The sequence below is a fragment of the Oncorhynchus keta genome, unplaced genomic scaffold, assembly GCF_023373465.1.
Source record: "Oncorhynchus keta strain PuntledgeMale-10-30-2019 unplaced genomic scaffold, Oket_V2 Un_contig_3627_pilon_pilon, whole genome shotgun sequence".
Taxonomy (NCBI): domain Eukaryota; kingdom Metazoa; phylum Chordata; class Actinopteri; order Salmoniformes; family Salmonidae; genus Oncorhynchus; species Oncorhynchus keta.
Genome location: NW_026287341.1, coordinates 148467 through 169885, shown reverse-complemented (window position 1 = coordinate 169885; position 21419 = coordinate 148467). Strand labels below are relative to the sequence as shown.

Here is a 21419-nt window from a genome sequence, read left to right as displayed (position 1 = left end):
GGGCAGGGCAGTTAAAAAGGGTGGAACAGGTTGAGGGAGTGCCAGTCAAAGCTAATATTCAACACATACATCTGCAAGTCCACATGCTTGTTTTAATAGAAATTGATACCGGGTGCACAGAAATATCTTCACACAAGTCACTTGATGGTACAATGTAGACAAAAAACAAGCCAAATGTCAACCTTTATGTAGAAAAAGACATGTCCTTCTTGGAATGAAGCCAGAACCAATCATCCAATTTCAAGTAAAAGGCATATTGTCACAGTTCTTTCTTCCCCCCGCCACATTTACATATGTACATAACAGACCAGGGACATAAGAGTCTGACCTAACAGTTTTAAAAACATATTTACAGTCACAATCATTTGTGCACAAGGGTTGTGTCTGAAATGGCACCCTATTCAGTGCCCTACTTTGACCAGAGACCAATGGGGCTGCGGGCAAAAGAAGTGCACTTACATATGGAATAGGATGACATTTCAGTCGGAGCCCAAGGACTCTGTGTCCTGATGTAGGCATACAGTACTTATCAACACATCAAGTAATCATTTGCCTTTTAGTGTCTTCACGTCCGTTTCCCCAAAAGGAGGCAATGCAACTCCACTTAATGGAATAACATTAGTAGTTGATTGTTCAAGCATAGAAAACATCACTGTGGAAAAACAAACACTCCTTATTCAATAGAAGTGCCAGACCTCATTCAAGACGAACCCATTGGGAGAAACGGTGGGCAAAACGAATAGACTTGCTTTGACAAAACTTGTTAGATGTTCTGAACTCCAAATTTCATGTCGCACTGTGCACCTCTTAGTTACTAAACTGTGACCTCATTGGTCAATGTTCATGGCTCAATGTTCAGATGACATCACTGATGATTGAACCATAGAAATACAATCTATATCATCTATTATATTTCTAGGGCATCAATTTTAGTGGTTTCTAACAGACAGATGCAATCATGTGCTCTCACCCATGAAATTAGGTGTTATGGGGTCAAAGGTTAGGGGTGGTGGGGATGACTGAAATATTCTGCTTCTACAAAATGTTATGCTGTTTTCAAAACCTTGCTCTTGTTAAAGCTTGTAGAATTGATTTTTTCCTGTAGTATAGGTTCTCTCCTGTGCTCCAACTCTAAACAGTACAGTACATGCAGCACATGTACAGTACATACAAAACTATAGCTAAGAATGTATTTCCGTACGCTTGAATTACTATCATATCAGTCTTTACAGGTAAAAGCTATTTACCCACCGATAGTCCCCTCAATTAAGTTTTAAAGTACCTTTGGTATGTGAACAAACCAATGACAAAAATGGATCAGAGAAAATTCAGACTCAAAATAAGGCTTTAGACTACACAATAGTAGATATCTAAAGTACAGATCGAGCCTGGAATCCAAACTGAACATGGCTTTGTTTCACTACTCAATTTGGATCCCAGGCTAGTACAGAGTAGCCAACTCCTGACCATTCTGTACAGGCAGTGCATATCAGAATCTCTTCACTGGTATAAAACAGGGATTCATGAAACTCCCAACATCAGAAGAGTTGCAGAGAGCAGAACAAAAAAAAACTGTTGCATTGATTAATAATTGTAATCAAATACAGTCAACAATGCAGGTTGTGGTTCTTTTCACATGTGGAAGACTTCATACAGACATATTTCAAAATGGTCCATGAGGTGTCTTTTTTTTAGGTGGTAGCTGCAATCCTTTGACATCTGAGATAGGTTGTTGTTGCAAAAGTCAATGTGTGAAACCAGCGCGGAACACAATCTGGATCAATGCAATGTAACAAAGTCATGAGGTGGATAGTGAAGAGCTGTTCCAATGGTTTTTCAGCTGATGAAGGTAGTCTCACAAATGACACCCTCTTCCCTATGCAGTGCACCACATTTGAACAGGAATCTAGTCAAAGTAGTGCACTACATAGGGAATAGGGTGTCATTTGGGATACAAGCGAAGTCAGTGAAATATGAGAGGGAGCCATCTGATCTTTCTCAAGCAGAAGATGTCTGTTTACTCGTGCGGAATGTAACAACATTTTAAAAGACTGGATTCTGGAGAGACCGTTTGAGTTTGTGTGTAAAGCTTACAACAGGTATTTGTGATCTTATGGCGTTCCAGGAACCAGTGCAGATTTCAGGCCTTCATGGAATGAAGAATATTGTCAACGACAGAAGTGCTCCTGGTTCGTGTTCATTAGGGCAGGAACATTTAAACTTTTTCAACAGGAGACAGAAATTATCATTTCTTATTGGACAAGTCCAGGTAGTCCCTTTACTTTTGGGTCTGTTTGTCTTCAGTTTGGTGCCTAATGAACGCGACCATGGCAAAAGAGGGTGAAGTTGAGGCAGGGTGGTAGAAAATCATCTGAATCCATTCAACGGTGAGTCAAGTCAGTGCTTACAGGCTTAGGAAACCTACACTTGAGGCATATACCACCTCTTCATCCTCCCCTTCCCTCTCCCCTCCGCTGTGAGCTGCTGCGTTCTTCCTCTTTACCTGTTTGCGAGCTGCAGCCCGGGGTCTTTGCACCGGCACCAGGAGGCGGAACCCAGGCAGAGCCACCGTGATGCTGGAGGCGGAGCCTGGAGTGGGGTCCGGAGGCAGCGCCGTGAAGGAGCAGGGCATCAGGAGTGAAGAGGAATTGGAGGAAGGGCTGGCACTCTGGACAGAGGAGTAGCCTGAGCTGTGGAAGTCGGTTGTGATGAATGAGGAGAGGGGCTCTCGCAGTCGGCTCCTGGCACTCCCCTCCCCTTCATACTCCTCTTCCTCTTTGTTCCCCTCACAGAAACTGTCATCGTCGCTGGAGAGGGCTCGGCAGTGCAGTTTGGAGTCCTCGGGCTCCGTTGCTAGCTCCAGTGTCATGGCCAGAACAGAGGCTACACAGAAGAAGATACTGTTAGCTTGGCAGCATATCATTCATAGTGAGTGTAGTGACCTCATGTAAACAAAAATCCAACCCATGTCAATTATTGGGACCACACGATATCATGATTCTATATGTATTGCGATTTGAGGTTGCCAACATATTGCTCACTATGTCTGCTGCAGATAAGAGAACATGAGAAAACGAGTTTTGATCAGTTACGGAAATAAAAGAGCTGAAAATATATTGATCACTATTTATATTTTTTAAGGTGGAAAACAAGCTACGGGAGTTTTGGCGCAGTAGAGCGGACTAGCGCTAGCTACAGTCAATTATTATTTTTTATTTATTTATTCACAAATCCATACTTCGGAGTCAAATATCGATATAATAATCATCCTGAAATATTGATATACACAACTATCGATTTCCTCCCCGTCACTATGAATTATGGATGCCTTAAAAGGACAACGCCACACTAACTCTTTGTATTTGTTTCATTAGTCCATTGCTGATGTAGTGAAAAACAATTGCGCAATAGATTTCTCAAGATATAAAACTTTCAAAATACAGAAATACAGCCGCCGGTACGATGCATTTTGCATCATATGATGCTGCGTTTTGCATGCGTCTGCCTCTGAGCAGTCTGGTCTGTACCCCACATAAGGAGAATGATGTCTGACTATGTCTTCCAGTACATAGTGATGTCACTACATCTAATGGCCAGCATGACACTCGTCTTCCATTAACCCCCATCTCTAGATAGGGCTGGAGTGTATTCATTAGTGCAAGCTTTGCAATGGAAAACAAAAAACAGGCGTTTCTTATTGGACACATTCAGGTAGGTCCCTCCCGGTTTGGTTCCTAGTGAATACACCCCTGGTAAAGAGCTGATCATAAATGATCAGAACTCATAAATGATCAGAACTCATATAGTTGATACCCTCCACTCACTCTCTCCCTCCTTGGCCTCCTTCTCTCCTTCGCTCTCCTGGTCCCCCTCGTATCCGGAGCATGAGGTGTCCAGGCTCCAGTCCAGCATGTCCCCCACCAGGGTCTCTTCCTGAGTGGACAGCTCAGCCGTGGGTGTGGCCACAAAGCTGCCTCGGTGCACAGGCAAGGACTCCTCCCGTCTCCTGGGGGAGAGAAACAGCATATTTATCCAAGTAAGCTTAGGGTCACGCGATATGGTGTGTGGTCCTCTTACTAGGACTGGGGAAGTCATGCAGTTTATTAGGCTACAGATGGAAGTTATGAAGAATGTCACAGGGTGGTGAAAGTGCAGTGATGAGCTTGATGCTCCTTCCCAAGAAATAGAGGGTCTTATTCTGTTGACATGATGATCGATGCTTCACTAATAGAAATATTCCCAGTCTTCTCCATAATAAATCTCATGTAGACAAGCCTGTCCTGCAGGTAGGAATAGTTTGTTTTACACAGATTTTTAGTTTTGTCAAAAAGCTGTAAAGTGGAAAATGCACTGGACTTTAGATTTTTATTCGGTACATGAAAGGCTTAGCCAAAAGGTACATCGTGTGCACTACATCGTCAGGCAGGCCGTTCGGCAGAAACACCACTGGTATGAAAACTTGCAGATTTTCTTTGTGGAGATTTGGGTTTTTTTTGCATGAAAACATGTAACCTATTTGATGCTACTGAGTCTTCTTAGTTTAGTTTATTCATCAATGTTTTTAAAATTGTTAATAAAGTCATAAAGGATGACAAAGTTTAATATTTATTTCCATTGTGGTCTCGTGGGCAGATGGCAATTACTCAGTACCGCATAAACAAACAACTTTGGTTTGAAAGCACTTTTTTGGATGAGACCAGCGCCGGACAACCACCATAAAAAGGCTACGTGAGAGTGGTCACACTTGCCCAATCCCAAATTAACCCCTAGCGTTGACAATCTGCCTAGACACTTGGCAAGGATTGGACAGAGGAAAATCCTCCCTGGCCTATAAAAGAGAGCACGGTGGAGCTAATCATTATATTGCTCTCACATTTGAGTGGCTTAACGGTAGTAACCCACCTCTTGCTGTTGCTGGAGGGGGAGGAGAGGAAGGTGTGGATGTCAGCTGGCTGGCCCGTGGGGCTGGGCAGCACCATGTAGGGTTCCACCTCCGGGACCTCCAGGACCTGACACAGCTCCTTGAAATCAATCACCTGGGAGAGAACACAGGTACACAAACACACTGGTTAGGGTAGTGTTATCTAGGCACGAACTGGAAGACAAAGCTCTTCAACTGAGAGGTACCATCTGAATTTGTCCAATAAGGACATCTTGTTTTTCTTTGCCTAGTGATAGAGGGGACAACATTATATTGATATTTTGACTTCAAATATTGATTTGTAAAAAAGAAAGAACACTAGGTAACGTTAGCTAGCACTAGTCAGCTGTACCTGTACAAAAACTCACTATTTTTCATCCTATAACTATTTTTTTTTTGCCAATCAAAACTCGTTCTCATGCGCTCTGTAACAGACATATAGTGACCAATGTTTGGAACACCGAATCACAATACATATGTCAGCACCTAAGTATTGTGATAATGTCATATTGCGAGGTCCCTGGCAATTCCCATCCCTAGTTTTGCTACGATGTGCACACCACCAGTACAGCCAAAAGGAGAATATCCAGGCCAGCAGCCCAGCACTGTGCACTTCGCCTTGACATACTAGTTTGAAAAAGGCAACGGTCCATGTCAGGAGATGACAAGCTCACCTTTTCTTTGCTGATGTGTTGGTAGGCCTCGTCCTCAAACCTCTGCTTGACACCTGTCAGAGACATTTGCCTGTAGTCTTTGGGTACATCCTTACTGAAGCTGTCAGAGAGAGAGAGAGAGGAGAGAAGAGGATGATTAATCATCCAGTCTGTTTCTCCAACTGTGTTACATCCAATGGGAAATCATATCAGTATATGATAGTACTTTGTTTGAAAATTGGACGTTGTCAATAAAGTGCAGTGCCTCCCACTCGTCTGACTCACACAAGTATGGTGCAGGGTGAGTCATCCCCACACACACACAGTCCTTAGCAAACACACCCCCTCCCTCTCTGCCACACACACCCTAGGTCCAGCTCCCTCCCACTCACCTTTCGATCCCAGCCAACACCCCACCCCTACGGCCCTCTGCATCAGGGTCACTGTGGCCCTTCGCTAATGATGATTTACGTCGTGGTTAACAGGAGCAGATAGTCTGCGTCCCAAATGGCACCCCACTCCCTACACATTGCACTACCTTGGAAAACATGTGCACTAGGGAATCGGAGACCATTTAGGACATGCCAACAAACAACCTGATTTTGTAATCAATACCATTGTCCAATTTGTCTGTCTGCAGCGCTGGCTTGCAACAGTCTAAGAAATCACCACACTACTTTGTCTTTATAAGTATGTGACTCCATGCGATTTTCTACAGTGTGCTCAAAGAACTGCAGGAGGGAAAACGTAGAACAGCAGGAGCTGGCCTCTGTACGTGTGCGGTGAAAGACAAACAGCAGTCGGTGCATTTTACTGGCTTTATAATGAGACAGCAACGGACAGCCCTCCTGTCAGGGACATGAAGGACAGGGAGGGGGTGAGGGAGATTGTGAGTGGGCGGAGTCTTAACCACCCATGTGGTAAAAACCACCTACCGACAGAAAACCCAGCCTGATCAAAAGGGCTAAGAGGACCAAAACACAACCTTTCATCTCTTCAACTAAAATCACTACAGAGATTGGCATTCCTCACCTGCTGGAAATCACACTCATATTGAAAAGCAGCATGGCATTCATCAGAACTGCTACCTTTCTGACCTGCAGGGGGTTCTACAGTAATGGTGCCCAGAGAACACTTCAGGATTGTAATAATACTGGAGCAGTCCTTTAAATAGCACTTCACATTGACTACTGTGTGTGGATGATGAACCGAGGAATGGAAAAAAAAAAACATCTCAGCAAGTTATATAAAGATGTAATCTCACAAACACATTCTCAATAACACACCTGCATGTACGCTAGTGTTGCCTTATTCCCCCTAACGAAGACTACAAGTATAAAAAAATCTTAAACAAGCTAATGATTTGTTCTAATCATGCGCTGACAGCGCTAATTAGCGACTAGAGAATTAGCACAACTAACCGCCGTCTGTCATTCCCCCATTGCTGCTTCCCAGAATTGTTTTTCTTCCACTAGATAACACAGCCCCAAAGTAAAAATTAGCTATAAACATACAAAATCATTTAAGGATAGGATTGGGCACAAGGTTAGCAGTGTGGTTAGGATTGGGCACAAGGTTAGCAGTGTGGTTAGGATTGGGCACAAGGTTAGCAGTGTGGTTAGGATTGGGCACAAGGTTAGCAGTGTGGTTAGGATTGGGCACAAGGTTAGCAGTGTGGTTAGGATTGGGCACAAGGTTAGCAGTGTGGTTAGGATTGGGCACAAGGTTAGCAGTGTGGTTAGGATTGGGCACAAGGTTAGCAGTGTGGTTAGGATTGGGCACAAGGTTAGCAGTGTGGTTAGGATTGGGCACAAAATGTGGTTAGGATTGGGCACAAGGTTAGCAGTGGTTAGGATTGGGCAGGATTGTGGCACAAGGTTAGCAGTGTGGTTAGGATTGGGCACAAGGTTAGCAGTGTGGTTAGGATTGGGCACAAGGTTAGCAGTGTGGTTAGGATTGGGCACAAGGTTAGCAGTGTGGTTAGGATTGGGCACAAGGTTAGCAGTGTGGTTAGGATTGGGCACAAGGTTAGCAGTGTGGTTAGGATTGGGCACAAGGTTAGCAGTGTGGTTAGGATTGGGCACAAGGTTAGCAGTGTGGTTTCAGGTCTTGTTTTTTTTTTTTTTTTTTTAAACAGGCAGGGTTTATGCCTTTGTGGCTGTGTTAACTAGTAACGGAAGGGAGAACCGCTAATTGCTAGAATACTAATTGATAGCAGGATGGGCTGCTGAGGGACAATGGGGATCTCCAGGAAGAGGGGCTATTGATAGCATGCAGGCTAGCTGTGGTGAGTAACAAGGTTGTTTACTACCACAACCAGTAGCCAAGCTAAAATAGAAACAGCTTGGTTTCAGTCAACAATGAATAGCCACAAAAGCTCTTAGACTACAGCTGGACGATGTGTAAACTTCATAAAACAAGCCAAACTGGCAATTGCAGTATGGAGGATTTTCTTTTCTCTAGTATGCAATTGCTGACATTGCTGTGAGGGTTGTGTGTTTTGCTTTCACAGCTATACACCCACCCTCCTCCGCCAATATGCCTCTATCACCTTGGTAACCCTCATGAGAACAAAGTCAAGCCAGCGAGCACCCCTTGTTTGTCAGGCATTGGATTACAAGGGAGAGAAATAGAGGGAACAAATATTGGAGAAAGAACAGTACAAGAGACAACAGACTTTCTAACCCAGACTAACATTAGCCCGTGTATCTAGTATGCATATAGAACTGTTTAATATCCGGTTATGGTGATTTCTAGGACGTCCGTGGCATGTATTATAACTTACCACTTGACATAGAGTAGTAAAGTGCAGGGGACCAGGTCCTGCTTGGAGAAGCCTGTATACTCAGCCAGCTGGACGGGCCAGATGGGAGCTGCAATGCAGAGAGGAAGAGCAGGGGTCAAGGCGACACACTAGAGCAGGGGTCAAAGCGACACACTAGAGCAGGGGTCAAGGCGACACACTAGAGCATCAAGACGTCAGAAGTTTTAATGAGAAGCTGATGAACTAGACTAGGTAATCAAAGGGTGGGTAACAGGGAACTACAGTGTTGGCCCCCCAAAAAATTGGGGTTGCAAGAAATTTTGAAAATAATGGGATCCCCAGAAGTTCTGCTGGGAAGAAAAATGGAGTCCCTGCTGAAAAGGTTTGAATACCACTGCTCTAGGGGTGTTTGAAAACCTAGGTCAACAGTGTGTGTGTGTGTGTGTGTGTGTCATGTATGGTTACTGAGCAACTCCATTGGGACTGAGGATACAGCACTTAGATAAATCTCAATTTTGAAGACCACCCCCTCAGAAAGATTTTTTTGTTACACTTCAGTTCGAAGCTGATCAAGTGAATACAGAAATACATCATCGGGGTAGATCACATATCAGTTTGTAGACAGAGTTTAGAAGACAAATGGTCTGTGTCCATGGGACGCAACCGTTGACTGCCTGTTCGCCCGCCTTACCGTAGTGGTGCAGTGCCCGTGTGAGCAGCAGGATGGCGTTGGCCAGGTGGGCTGAGGAGTATGTAGTGAGGGCTGAGTAGAGCAAGGTGAGCTCACACAAGTAGCTGAACAGGTGGACACTGAGCCGCTCTAGGGGTAACAGAGACAGCAGCACCTGGCCGTAGTCCAGCAGAGTGGGAGTCTGCTGAGACAACACCAAATGAGTTGAACTCATAGAAATAAAAATTACTAGACAGGACTAAAGAGAGTTGATCATTTTGAACATCCCCCCCACAAAAAATATATATTTTCACTTCAACAGATGCCTTTAACCCAAACTGATGAAACGAATACAGATGCCATCATCAGGGCAGACTAAACATGTTGACATAAGATGGGTATAGACTGTTTACTCCGCTCACCCTGATCTTGCCCTCCAGCACAGAGATGACCTCCCCCATCATGCGGACCAGGTCCTCATACTTGTAGGTGTTGTCTGTGAGCCACACCGCCTCCCGGATGGTCAGGATATCCTTACTGATGTACCTAGAGAAGGAGACGTGGGTCTTATTCATTAGGCAGAAAACAGACTGAAACGGGGGGCGACGACCTGAACTAGTCCAGTAAATATAACGGTCGTTTCCGTACAGTCTCATAATTCTGAGCATTGAAAACCCCTCAGAAAGATGTTTTGTTGCACTTGAGCACCCGCCTTTAGCTAAAGCTGATCCAGTGAATACAGAAGTACTGTACATCGGGGCAGACTACAGAGGATAAAATACTGACTCGTTTGTATCATGCTTAGGGTTGCAAAAATCCAGCTACTTTCCCAAAATCAGGAAGGAATAAGCAGGATGAAACATTCCCAATCAGGATTTGTGGAAAACCTGGACATTTTGGGAAAATTACAGGAACGTTCCAACCCGAATGATGCTACATCCACCTCCAACGTTTTTCTGTCTCGTACCGCGTGCAGACGACCATGCAGGCGATGCCCAGCAGCTGCAGGCGGGCCTTGGGCACGGAGCGCAGGGCCAGGTAGCGGTCCACACAGCCCACCGTCACGTGGAGGGTCAGGCTGGAGAAGTCCTTCATGGTGGTTACCTCCACCAACCAGTCCACCAGGATGTATCTAGAGAGAGATGAATACTGTTATGTACCTAGAGAAGGGGGGACACACGAAAGATAAACACTAATGTACCTAGTGAGGGGAGAGGAGAGGCACAGGAGAGAGATCAATGTTATGTACCTGAAAAAATGTGGTTATGTTAGTAAATAGCATATGTATTTTTACCTATATTTTACTAGGCAAGTCATTAAGAGTGCTTAGAATTTTGAAAGCCCCTTCAAATAAAGAATATTTTCCCTTAACGCGAGTCTTTAACCAAAATTTATAAAAAACAATTGGTACGAAGTCAAGTGATCTTCAGTGTGGGTACAGTCAGTTCCAGACCAAACGTAGGTTACCTCATGGTGTCGTTGATGCCCTGTCGGAGCACCTCCTCCACCCTGCGTCGGGGCACGGGGGGACAGGAGCGAAACAGCTGGGCCACAAGGTCGACACAGGCCCTCTGCTCCAGACCCAGCGGGTTGTCACTGCTGCACACCTTGGCCAGGGACAGCTGGAAGCGTGCACACACACAGAGAGAGAACGGGTCAAAGGGCACAGGTCAAAAGTCATGCCAGGCAAGCTCCACAGGAGGGAGAATGTTTTTTTAACACCACCTGTGCTCAGTAACATCCTCAGTAATTAATCCACTTTAAAATGGTTGGGAGAATAAACAAAACCATAGATTTTGTCTGTGTGTGGATTTGGGCTGCCTGTTCTAGTCAACGGCTACATTATCATGTCTATGCCATTGGAGAGATATAGACACACAACCGTACAAAAGTTTGGAGGTCACTTAGAAATGTCCTTGTTATCCAGTCAAGAGGTTCGAAATAATGATTTGTACTTCAAACTTGGCTTTGTCAAAGAATCATCCATTTGGAGCAATTACAGCCTTGCAGACCTTTGGCATTCTAGTTGACAATTTGTTAAGGTAATCTGAAGCGGTTTCACCCCATGCTTCCCGAAGCACCTCCCACAAGTTGGATTGGCTTGATGGGCACTTCTTATGGTCAAGCTGCTCCCACAACAGCTCAATAGGGTTGAGATCCAGTGACTGTGCTGGCCACCGCATTATAGACAAAATACCAGCTGACTGCTTCTTCACTAAACAGTTATGGCATTGTTTGGAGCTGTGCTTTGGGTCATTGTCCTGTTATGAGGAAATTGGCTCCAATTAAGCAACGTCCACAGGGTATGGCGTTGCAAAATGGAGTGATAACCTTCCTTCTTCAAGATCCCATTAACCCTGTACAAATCTCCCACTTTATCAACACCAAAGCACTTCCAGACCATCACATTGCCTCCACCATGCTTGACAGATGGCATCAAGCACTCCATCTTTTCTGCCTCTCACAAATATTATTTGTGATCAAAACACCTCAAACTTAGATTAGTTTGTCCATAACTTTTTTTCCAATCTTCCTCTGTCCAGTGTCTTTGTTCTTTTATCCATAGTAATCATTTCCTTTTAATTGGCCAGTCTGAGATATGGCTGAGAAGGCCAGCATCCCGGAGTCGTGTCTTCACGGTTGATGTTGAGACTGGTGTTTTGCAGGTATTATTTAATGAAGCTGCCAGTTGAGGACTTGTGAGGCATCTGTTTTTCAAACTAGACACTAATATATTTGTCCTCTTGCGCAGTTGTGCACCGGGGCCTCCCACTCATTCTATTCTCATTGGGGTCCGTTTACGCTACTCTGTGAAGGGAGTAGTACACAGAAATGTACGAGATGTTCAGGTTCTTGGTAATTTCTCGCATGGAATAGCCTTAATTTCTCAGAACAAGTAGACGAGTTTCAGAAGAAAGTTATTTGTTTCTGGCCATTTTGAGCCTGTAATTGAACCCACAAATTATGATGCTCCAGATACTCAACTAGTCTAAAGAAGGACAGTTTTATTGCTTCTTTAAATCAGGACAACAGTTTTCAACTGTGCAAACATAATTGCAAAAAAGGTTGCAATTAGCCTTTTAAAATGATAAACTTGGATTAGCTAACACAACGTGGCATTGGAACACAGGAGTAATGGTTGCTGATAATGTGCCCCTGTACACCTATGTAGATATTCCATATAACAGGTGGCTTTTTAAAAAGCCATTTCCAGCTATAGTAGTAATTTACAACATTAACAATGTCTACACTGTATTTCTGATCGATTTGATGTGATTTTAATGAACAAGCCTTTATTGCTTTTCTTTCAAAAACAAGGAATATTTAAATGACCAACTTTAGAATGGTAGTGTGTGTGTATATATATATATATATATATCACACTCAGCAAAACAAACAAAAAAAGTCCCCTTTTCAGGACCTTGTCTTTCAAAGATAATTTGTAAAAATCTAAATAACTTCACAGATCTTCATTGTAAAAGGTTTAAACACAGTCTCCCATGCTCGTTCAATGAACCATAAACAATTAATGAACATGCACCTGTAGAACGGTGCTTAAGACACTAACAGCTTACAGACGGTAGGCAAATAAGGTCACAGTTATGAAAACCGAGGACACTAAAGAGGCCTGTCTACGGACTCTGAAAAACACCAAAAGAAGGATGCCCAGGGTTCCTGCTCATCTGTGTTGATAGGCATGCTGCAAGGAAGCATGAGGACTGCAGCTGTAGCCATGGAAATAAATTGCAATGTCCATACTGTGAAAAACCTAAGACAGTGCTACAGGGAGACAGGACAAACAACCGATTGTCCTCGCAGTGGCAGACCACGTGTAACAACACCTGCACAGGATCTGTACATCACACCTGCAGGACAGGTCCAGGACGGCAACAACTGCCCGAGTTACACCAGGATGCACAATCCCCCATCAGTGGCTGGACTGAGGGCTTGTAGGCCTGTTGCAAGGCAGATCCTCACCAGACATCACCGGCAACAACGTCACCTATGGGCATAAACCCACCGTCACAAGACCAGACAGTTGTCTCACATGGGGTGATGGTCGGATTTGCGTTTATCGTCAGAGGAATGAGCGTTACACCGAGGCCTGTACTCTGGAGCGGGATCGATTTGGAGGTGGAGGGTCTGTCATGGTCTGAGGGGCAGAGTCATAGCATCATTAGACTGAGCTTGTCGTCAATGCAGGCAATCTCAATGCTGTACGTTACAGGGAAGACATCCTCCTCCCTCATGTGGCACCCTGCCTGCAGGCTCATCCTAAAATGACCCTCCAGCATGACAATGCCACCAGCCATACTGCTCATTCTGTGCGTGATTTCCTGCAAGACAGGAATGTCAGTGTTCTGCCATGCCAGCAAAGAGCCCGGATCTCAATCCCACTGAGCACACCTGGGACCTGTTGGATCAGAGGGTAAGGGCTAGGGCCATTCCACCCCAGAAATGTTTGGGAACTTGCAGGTGCCTTGGTGGAAGACAGGGGTAACATCTCACAGCAAAAACTGGCAAATCTGGTGCAGTCCATGAGGAGGAGATGCATTGCAGTACTTAATGCAGCTGGTGGCCACACCAGATACTGACCGTTACATTTTATTTTGACCCCCCCCCCCCTTTGCTCAGCGACACATTCAATTTCTGTTAGTCACATGTCTGTGGAACTTGTTCAGTTTATGTCTCAGTTGTTGAATCTTGTTATGTTCATACAAATATTTACACATGTTAAGTTTGCAGAAAATAAACACAGTTGACAGTGAGAGGACATTATTTTTTTGCTGATCATACACACACACCCATTCAAAAGTTCAGGGTCACGTAGACATTTTACTGTTTTTGAAAGAAAAGCATATTTTTTTTTGTCCATTCAAATATCAATTACAGTGTAGACGTTGTTGATGTTGTAAATGACTATTGTAGCTGGAAACAGCTGATTTTATATATAAACAATCAGAATTGGCCTGCCTCTGTAAACAAAGCCAAATAGACACACACCTGTGCTTCCCAGCATCCTTTGGCTGCGTAGTCCCTGAGCGTGCGTATGAACTGGAGATACCTGCCTGGGTCCGCCATCTGAGAAGACAGCACAGGACCACAGTAAGTTTTGAGATAGTTGTTTGACTAACATCAACATAACAGGGGTTTTATATCACATTTTACACCCTTTAACTACTCAACATACATTGTAACATTAACAAAGCCTTTTGAGATGGGAGAACCAGAGAGAAGGGAAACTCACTGCGGTTTTACGGTTATGTTCCCAAAGCAGGTAAGCGCTCTGTAGACAGCCCGACTGAGACGACTCTTCAAGTAGTGTCAGGGCCTCGGCGCGCTTGTCGTCCTCCTGAAACACACAGATTAAAACATGTTTCAATAGTCAGTGTTTCAAACAGCACATTAAATACTCCTCTCTATCCAGCACAACAAGGCCTACTGAATATGTAAAAGGGTTCTGAGTATGCAGAACCTTGTTACATATCTGTTTCACAATTCCTGACATTTAATCCTAGTAAAAATTCCCCGTCTTAGGTCAGTTTAGATCACCACTTCATTTTAAGAATGTGAAATGTCAGAATAATAGTAGAGAGAATGATTAATTTCAACTTTTAATTTCTTTCATCACATTCCCAGAGGGTCAGAAATTTACATACACTCAATTAGTATTTGGTAGATTTGCCTTTAAATGGTTTAACTTGGGTCAAACGTTTCTGGTAGCCTTCCACAAGCTTCCAACAATAAGTTGGGTGAATTTTGGCCCCTTCCTGACAGAGCTGGTGTAACTGAGTCAGGTTTGTAGGCCTCCTTGCTCACACACACTTTTTCAGTTCTGCCCACAAATGTTCTATAGGATGGAGGTCGGGGCTTTGTGATTTTTTTTTTTTAGGTCTATGTCTGTTCAGTGAGTTCTCAGTGGGAAACAATATTTTCTCTTGTTTTCAGTTCCTACCGCTTCCACTGGATGTCACCAGTCTTTGGAATTTGGTTGAGGTTATTCCTTTGTGCAATGAATAAGTACGGCCATCTAGGAACTGCGTAACACTGTTGAGTTGCACAAGACTTGAAAAGTAGCGTTGGTTTGTTGTCTTCCTGTATTGAACACAGATAGACAGTCTTCAATTTGATCGATTATTAACGTTTAAAAATACCTAAAGTAGTATTAAAAAAGTAGTTTGACATTTTTGGGTAAAATTTACAGGCAACTTTTGAGATATTTTGTAGTGACATTGCGCAAATTGGAAGCTGTTTTTTTCTGGATCAACCTGCCGAATAAATGGACATTTTGGATATATATGGACGGAATTAATCGAACAAAAGGACCAATTGTGATGTTTATGGGACATATTGGAGTGCCAACAAAAGAAGCTGGTCAAAGGTAAGGCATGTTTTATATTTTATTTCTGCGTTTTGTGTAGCGCCTGCAGGGTTGAAATATGCTACTCTTTGTTTACTGTTGTGCTATCATCAGATAATAGCTTCTTGTGCTTTCGCCGAAAAGCCTTTTTAAAATCTGACATGTTGGCTGGATTCACAATGAGTGTAGCTTTAATTTAGTATCTTACATGTGTGATTTAATGAAAGTTTGATTTTTATATAATTTTATTTGAATTTGCCGCGCTGCATTTGCGCTGGATTTTGGCCAAGTGGGACGCAAGCGTCCCCTATCCTAGAGAGATTAACTTCCTGATGTCTTCAGATGTTGCTTCAATATATCCATGTAAATTTTCCTTCCTCATGATGCCATCTATTTTGTGAAGTGCACCAGTCCTTCCTGCAGCAAAGCACCCCTACAACAGGCAGGCCACACCCGTGAGTCACGGTTCGGATGGTGTTCTTCAACTTGCAGGCCTCCCTTTTCCCTCCAAACATAACAACGGTCATTATGGCCAAAGTTCTATTTTTGTTTCATCAGACCAGAGGACATTTCTCCAAAAAGTACAAATCTTTGTCCCCATGTGCAGTTGCAAACCACAGTCTGGCTTTTTTATGGCGGTTTTGGAGCAGTGGCTTCTTCCTTGCTGAGCGGCCTTTCAGGTTGTGTCGATATAAGACTCGTTTTACTGTGGATATAGATACTTCTGTATCGGTTTCCGCCAGCATCTTCACGAGGTCCTTTGCTGTTGTTCTGGGATTGATTTGCACTTTTCGCACCAAAGTACGTTCATCTCTAGGAGAAAAAACGTGTCTCCTTCCTGAGTGGTATGGCAGCTGCGTGGTCACACGGTGTTTTACTTGCGTACTATTGTTTGTACAGATGAACGTGGTACCTTCAGGCGTTTGGAAATTGCTCCCAATGATGAACCAGACTTGTGGAAGACTACAAAAAAATGTCTGAGGTCTTCAGTGATTTCTTTTGATTTTCCCATGATGTCAAGCAAAGAGTCACTGAGTTTGAAGGTAGGCCTTGAAATACATCCACAGGTACACCTCCAATTGACTCAAATGATGTCCATTAGCCTATCAAAAGCTTCTAAAGCTATGACTTCATTTTCTGGAATTTTCCAAGCTGTTTAAAAGCACAGTCAACTTAATGTAAGTAAACCTCTGAACCACTAGAATTGTGATAGTGAAGTATAATTGAAATAATTGTCTGTAAACAATTGCTGGAAAAATTACGTGTTACGCAAAAAGTAGATGTCCTAACCGTCTTGCAAAAACTATAGTTTGTGAACAAATTTGTGGAGTGGTTGAAAAACTAGTTTTAATGACTCCAGACTAAGTGTACGTAAACTTCTGACCTCAACTGTACACACACGCATAACAACCCCTGAATGTCAGAGAGTCATCAAGGATTGTTGGTATGTAAAATTATTACTGAAACAAAGCTGCTTTAAAAGAGCCGTGTGGGTTCATGGGAGAGCAGAAACAATGAGGTGCGTAGCGAGCAATCAATAAGTGAAGAAGAGGGAGAAAACATTTATCCTAACTGGGCTGATGACGAGCAGGGCTGCCTAGAAGGTGACAGTGTCTTCACAGCCTCATCAGAAACTAACGAACTGTGTTTTGGTTTGGTTACCATAGAAATGGATGACGGCTGTCACTACAAAAATCACCACACTAACGCCTCTGCCTTTCTGGAAGACTTGCAGTGGTGTGTGTACACTTACATCAAAAAGCTGGAGGACTCTGGCCAGACAGTGCAGCAACGTACCCCTCCTCTCCTACAAAAAAATAAAAAACAGCAAAATGTGAAAATGTAGCCTAATGAAAGCATTGTTAAGCACAACCTTATAGTCTACAAAACAATTTTTTTATAGAAACATTGAATTTTGAATTAAAGTCCATTCATTCCATTGAGCAAAGATGGGCTCGTCTATTTATAAAAATCTACAAAACAGAGGTGATACATGCAGGGCACCACAAGAGAGGACAGAAAAAAACAGGCTATAAGGGGTAGAACTTTTGGTCAGAAATAAAAGGGGGGCGAGACACAGCGTTGCACAAAGCAGCATAAGTTTCTCCCCATGTCTTCATTACCAAGGTCCTGTTGGCCTTCAGCAGACTTTTTTGGTAGCAACATGTTTCCGAATCCACCTCTCCTTTCTTCCCATGCAGTGTGATGCCTACATTTTAGTAATTTAGCAGACACTCTTACCCAGAGTGACTTACAGAAGCAATTAGGGTTAAGTGCCTTCCTCAAGGGCGCATTCACCGAGTCGGCTCGGGATTCGAACCAGCGACCTTTCGGTTACTGGCACAACCCTCTTAAAACCCTAGGCTACCTGCCGCCTTTACACATCTTAATCAGTGTTGATCATGGATGGAAAGCTCTGAGTGAATAAACCAGGAAGGCACAACCATAGAAACAGATTCAACATTACTCATTATATTTCTATGGGTAAAACAGCCCTCTAATTTGTATCCAGGGTATTGTACTAAACGTGTGTTTTTCCAACAGAAACCAAGGGAGAGGACAGTGATGGTTGCTGAGGTTGGCTTTGTCTATGGCTGCCCATCTCCCCAGGCAAGCTCAACCAGGCCTAGCCTGGTAAACACTTACCACATTGGTTTCACACTCCGCCTTGAGCCTGTCAAACACCACAGCCTTGCAGCAGCTCCCAGTGGGGGACCAGGGCGGGCGGATGAACACCCAGATGAAGGGGTCGGCGGTAGGGGAACGCAGGCTCTCCGCCAGGCTGAAGAACTGGGATGCCTTCCGGCCGCACACGTCGGCACGCCCTTCATCACTCAGCAACGCTGGGACAGAGAAGAGGGTGATTATTATACAATAATTAATTAAGTGATTTGGTCAATGTCAATCACCGAGCAACCTCATAACCAATACAATGAGAAACAATGGATGACAAGTGCAGTGAGACTTACGTCCTTCATTGTACAAATATGCAATCCCTAGTTTCACAGCTGCCTCAAAGTTCCCCTTCTCTGCGGCCCTGAAAGAGGACACAGAAACATATTAGGGTATGTATGCGCACTTTCAGTCTCCCTCATGTGAAACTGACATTGGAAGATGTACAGAGTCGAGGTCAGGGTTTGGGTGTGGGAGGAGTCCATCCTACCTCTCAAAGAGCCAGACTGTGTTGGGGGATGGCCAGGTATCCCTGAAACTGACCCGGGCCCAAACACTAGAGTGGTTATCAATGATGTCACGGAGCTGAGAGTGTACCTGGGAGATAACCAAATGCCTCAGTTAGCCTCCAACATGGCAATCCTCCATGCATGTTCAAAATATTCTTCTTCCTTTCAATAACTGAGTAAACATAACCTTATACATGCTAAAGGAGGAGTATACAGGAGGAGACTGATACACATTGTGACTCACCAATTCAGGTGGTGACAAGATGTTCAGAAGAGACTCCCTCAAATTATGTTTACTCCATAGGATGTTCAATTGTTAAGAGAGTGTGTGTGTGTGTTTTAGATGTGTGTGTTCACGTCTTTAACTTACGGGGACCAGAAGTACCCACAATAATAGCAAACAAAACAAAATTTGGTTCAGGTTAATGTTAAGGAAAATTGGATTTTGAATGGGACTGGATTGTATATCTCCACAAGATGAGTTAAACAAGACCATGTGTGTGTTTGTGAGACTCACAGCTCTGACAGCCAGCAGGTCCTCAGCAGAGAGGCATTGGAGAACACACAGAAGCACCTCTTCGGGAAGAGACAGCAGTGTTAGGGCTGGAACACGCTTACGGACCCGCTTCCGTGCTGGAACCGTGAAGCATTTGGAACAACGACAGTGTAGCACTAAAGATGAGAGAGAGAGGGGAGAAGTATACTTTTATTTTATCACCCTTGCCATTTTAGATACAGATACCCATCAACAGCAAAAAAAACCTCCCTCTTTCCAACTCAACTGACCCTCCAAATAAACTAACTCCTACTCACACAGTGCCCCCATACATTTAGTCTCCAACTGTGGGGACACCGTTTATTACTGACATAGTTTCATACACCACTTATTTAATAGTATTTGTTTACAGTTCTCATCTATATGCTGCACAAGAGACAGTAATTCCCACCTGAAAGTCAGTTCACGTTTGCTACAGCTTGCTGGCTCAAACTAAATCAAATTAGGCAAAAGTGACCCAGTTAGATATAACTGATATATTATAAAATGTTATGATATATCGGTAGTTATAACCAATGGAATCTATTTTGACTAATTAGCTTGCCAAGTTCTGGCTAATGTTTGAGTTCAGCTTAACTCAGCGCCCAAATTTCCCTCCTCAAAACTAGGTACATTTAACATCAACTGTAAAGCTTCTTAGATTTAAATCCCAAAAAGTTAATTATCTATTTGCGGGGCTTTCAAAACCACACAAATGTAATGACTTTACAACGTAGCTAACTATTATATAAATGTTACGAATGCTTTAGTTTCAAATAAGGCACATTTATAACGTTAGCCACTGAACTAACGACTGGCTCTAGTACTGGCACCAAGCTGTGTACCAGTAGCTAGCTAACTAACTAGCCATCATTACATCAGCAAACCATAACAGATAGCTAGCTAGCAGGCTAGTTAGCTGCTAACGTTATCAAGTCAGCTATCTACTGTAGCTATAAAACTTTCATGCTATCCACTCTCACACAATGCAAGTTCTCTAACCTAACGTTTTTACATGTTAGATGGCACATTCACACCGTAGCTAATTGAGTAGGAGATACTTACCGCTTACTTTCATTTCGTGGAGAGATCACCTTAAATACCGCAAGCTCCCTAGCGTTAAAGTTGTGCAACCACAAAGCTGACAGTGAACAAAATACGAGTAAATATAACTTGTGTTATAAACTATGGTAATTCCAATGAATTATAAATTTGTCTAATTCAAAAAGACATCTTGAGAGCGCTGTCTAGCTTGATGGGATGTTGTGAAATTAATAGCATGAATTCAAATCCATGCATGCATCCCTCTCAACTTTTGAGATCCTCCCAAAATTGGCTAAGCACCGCCCGCGCGCAGAGTTTAAACATCAACTTCGATTTCATTGGCGAAAAACGAGTACGCCCAGCTATTATCTAACGAGCTTCCGATTCGTCTAGGAGAAGAACGACAACTTCGATTGGTTTGTCGATACAAATAATTAAATAAAGACCACTGATTGGATAATATGAAACCATTTTCGAAGTACGCGCTTCCAAATTGATACATTTTATTGGTAAAAGGGGTAACCAAACATGATGACGTCGGCCAGCGCCCGGCCTCTTGGATTGAAACTTGGGATATGTTGTGCAAGACATCAGTCGGTTTATAATTGAACACATTTATGAAGATTTTACACTATTGTGGAGAGATGTACTGTTTGGATTCTTTACATACAATAGAAATAAGCGGAATCATTTTTATGTAATTAATTTCATTATTCTTTTGGCCAAATTTCATATACACAAATGTAAATTTACAAACAGAAAAACACATTTTCGTACCCTACAAAAAGAAATTGAACTGTATTTTAAGACGGTTAAATGCTCTACTAACAAAAAGCTGTTAGTATTGTAAGTATATGCATGTCCCTTAAGGTCCTTGTGTAATTGTAATGTGATATTGTACCCCCTAGCTTGATTGTCTATTGTTTGTAATCTATGTATGCTTGTGTTCCCTCATGTGCTTTATGTATTGATTTGATATGAAAAAAATGTAAAAATAAAACATTAAAAAAATTAAAAATAAATACATTTTAAAACATTTTAAAAATTTAAAAAAGAAACTTGGGATATGTAGTAGTCATAATTTACGTTTTAAACGTAGCATATTTAAAGAGACATTAACAAGAAAATACAGTATCACTCGAGATAATTCATTTAATAAAAATATATTTCTTAAAAATGTTTATGGTGTAATTGCTATTAATTACAATTTTACATAGCTATGGGAGCGGTTGCAATTTACAGAATTGTTACCTGGAGGAAAAGGGAGGGTCATGCTTTTTCAGTTCTAG

General features: G+C 42.9%; 1 protein-coding gene across 1 annotated transcript; it reads right to left on the bottom strand.

The window, feature by feature from the left end:
* Positions 1-72: 72 nt before the first annotated feature.
* Positions 73-20419, bottom strand: ccnf (cyclin F). Its single transcript, XM_052508447.1, has 17 exons — positions 20152-20419; positions 19069-19223; positions 18533-18639; positions 18339-18406; positions 18016-18212; positions 17123-17176; positions 14257-14361; positions 14013-14090; positions 10476-10630; positions 9976-10140; positions 9431-9554; positions 9030-9210; positions 8360-8447; positions 5596-5695; positions 4903-5036; positions 3825-4006; positions 73-2883 (listed from the first exon to the last, which is right to left on the bottom strand). The coding sequence occupies exons 1-17, from the start codon at positions 20162-20164 to the stop codon at positions 2405-2407; spliced, it is 2385 nt and encodes a 794-aa protein (XP_052364407.1). The 5' UTR covers positions 20165-20419; the 3' UTR covers positions 73-2404.
* Between the last annotated feature and the right edge of the window lie 1000 nt (positions 20420-21419).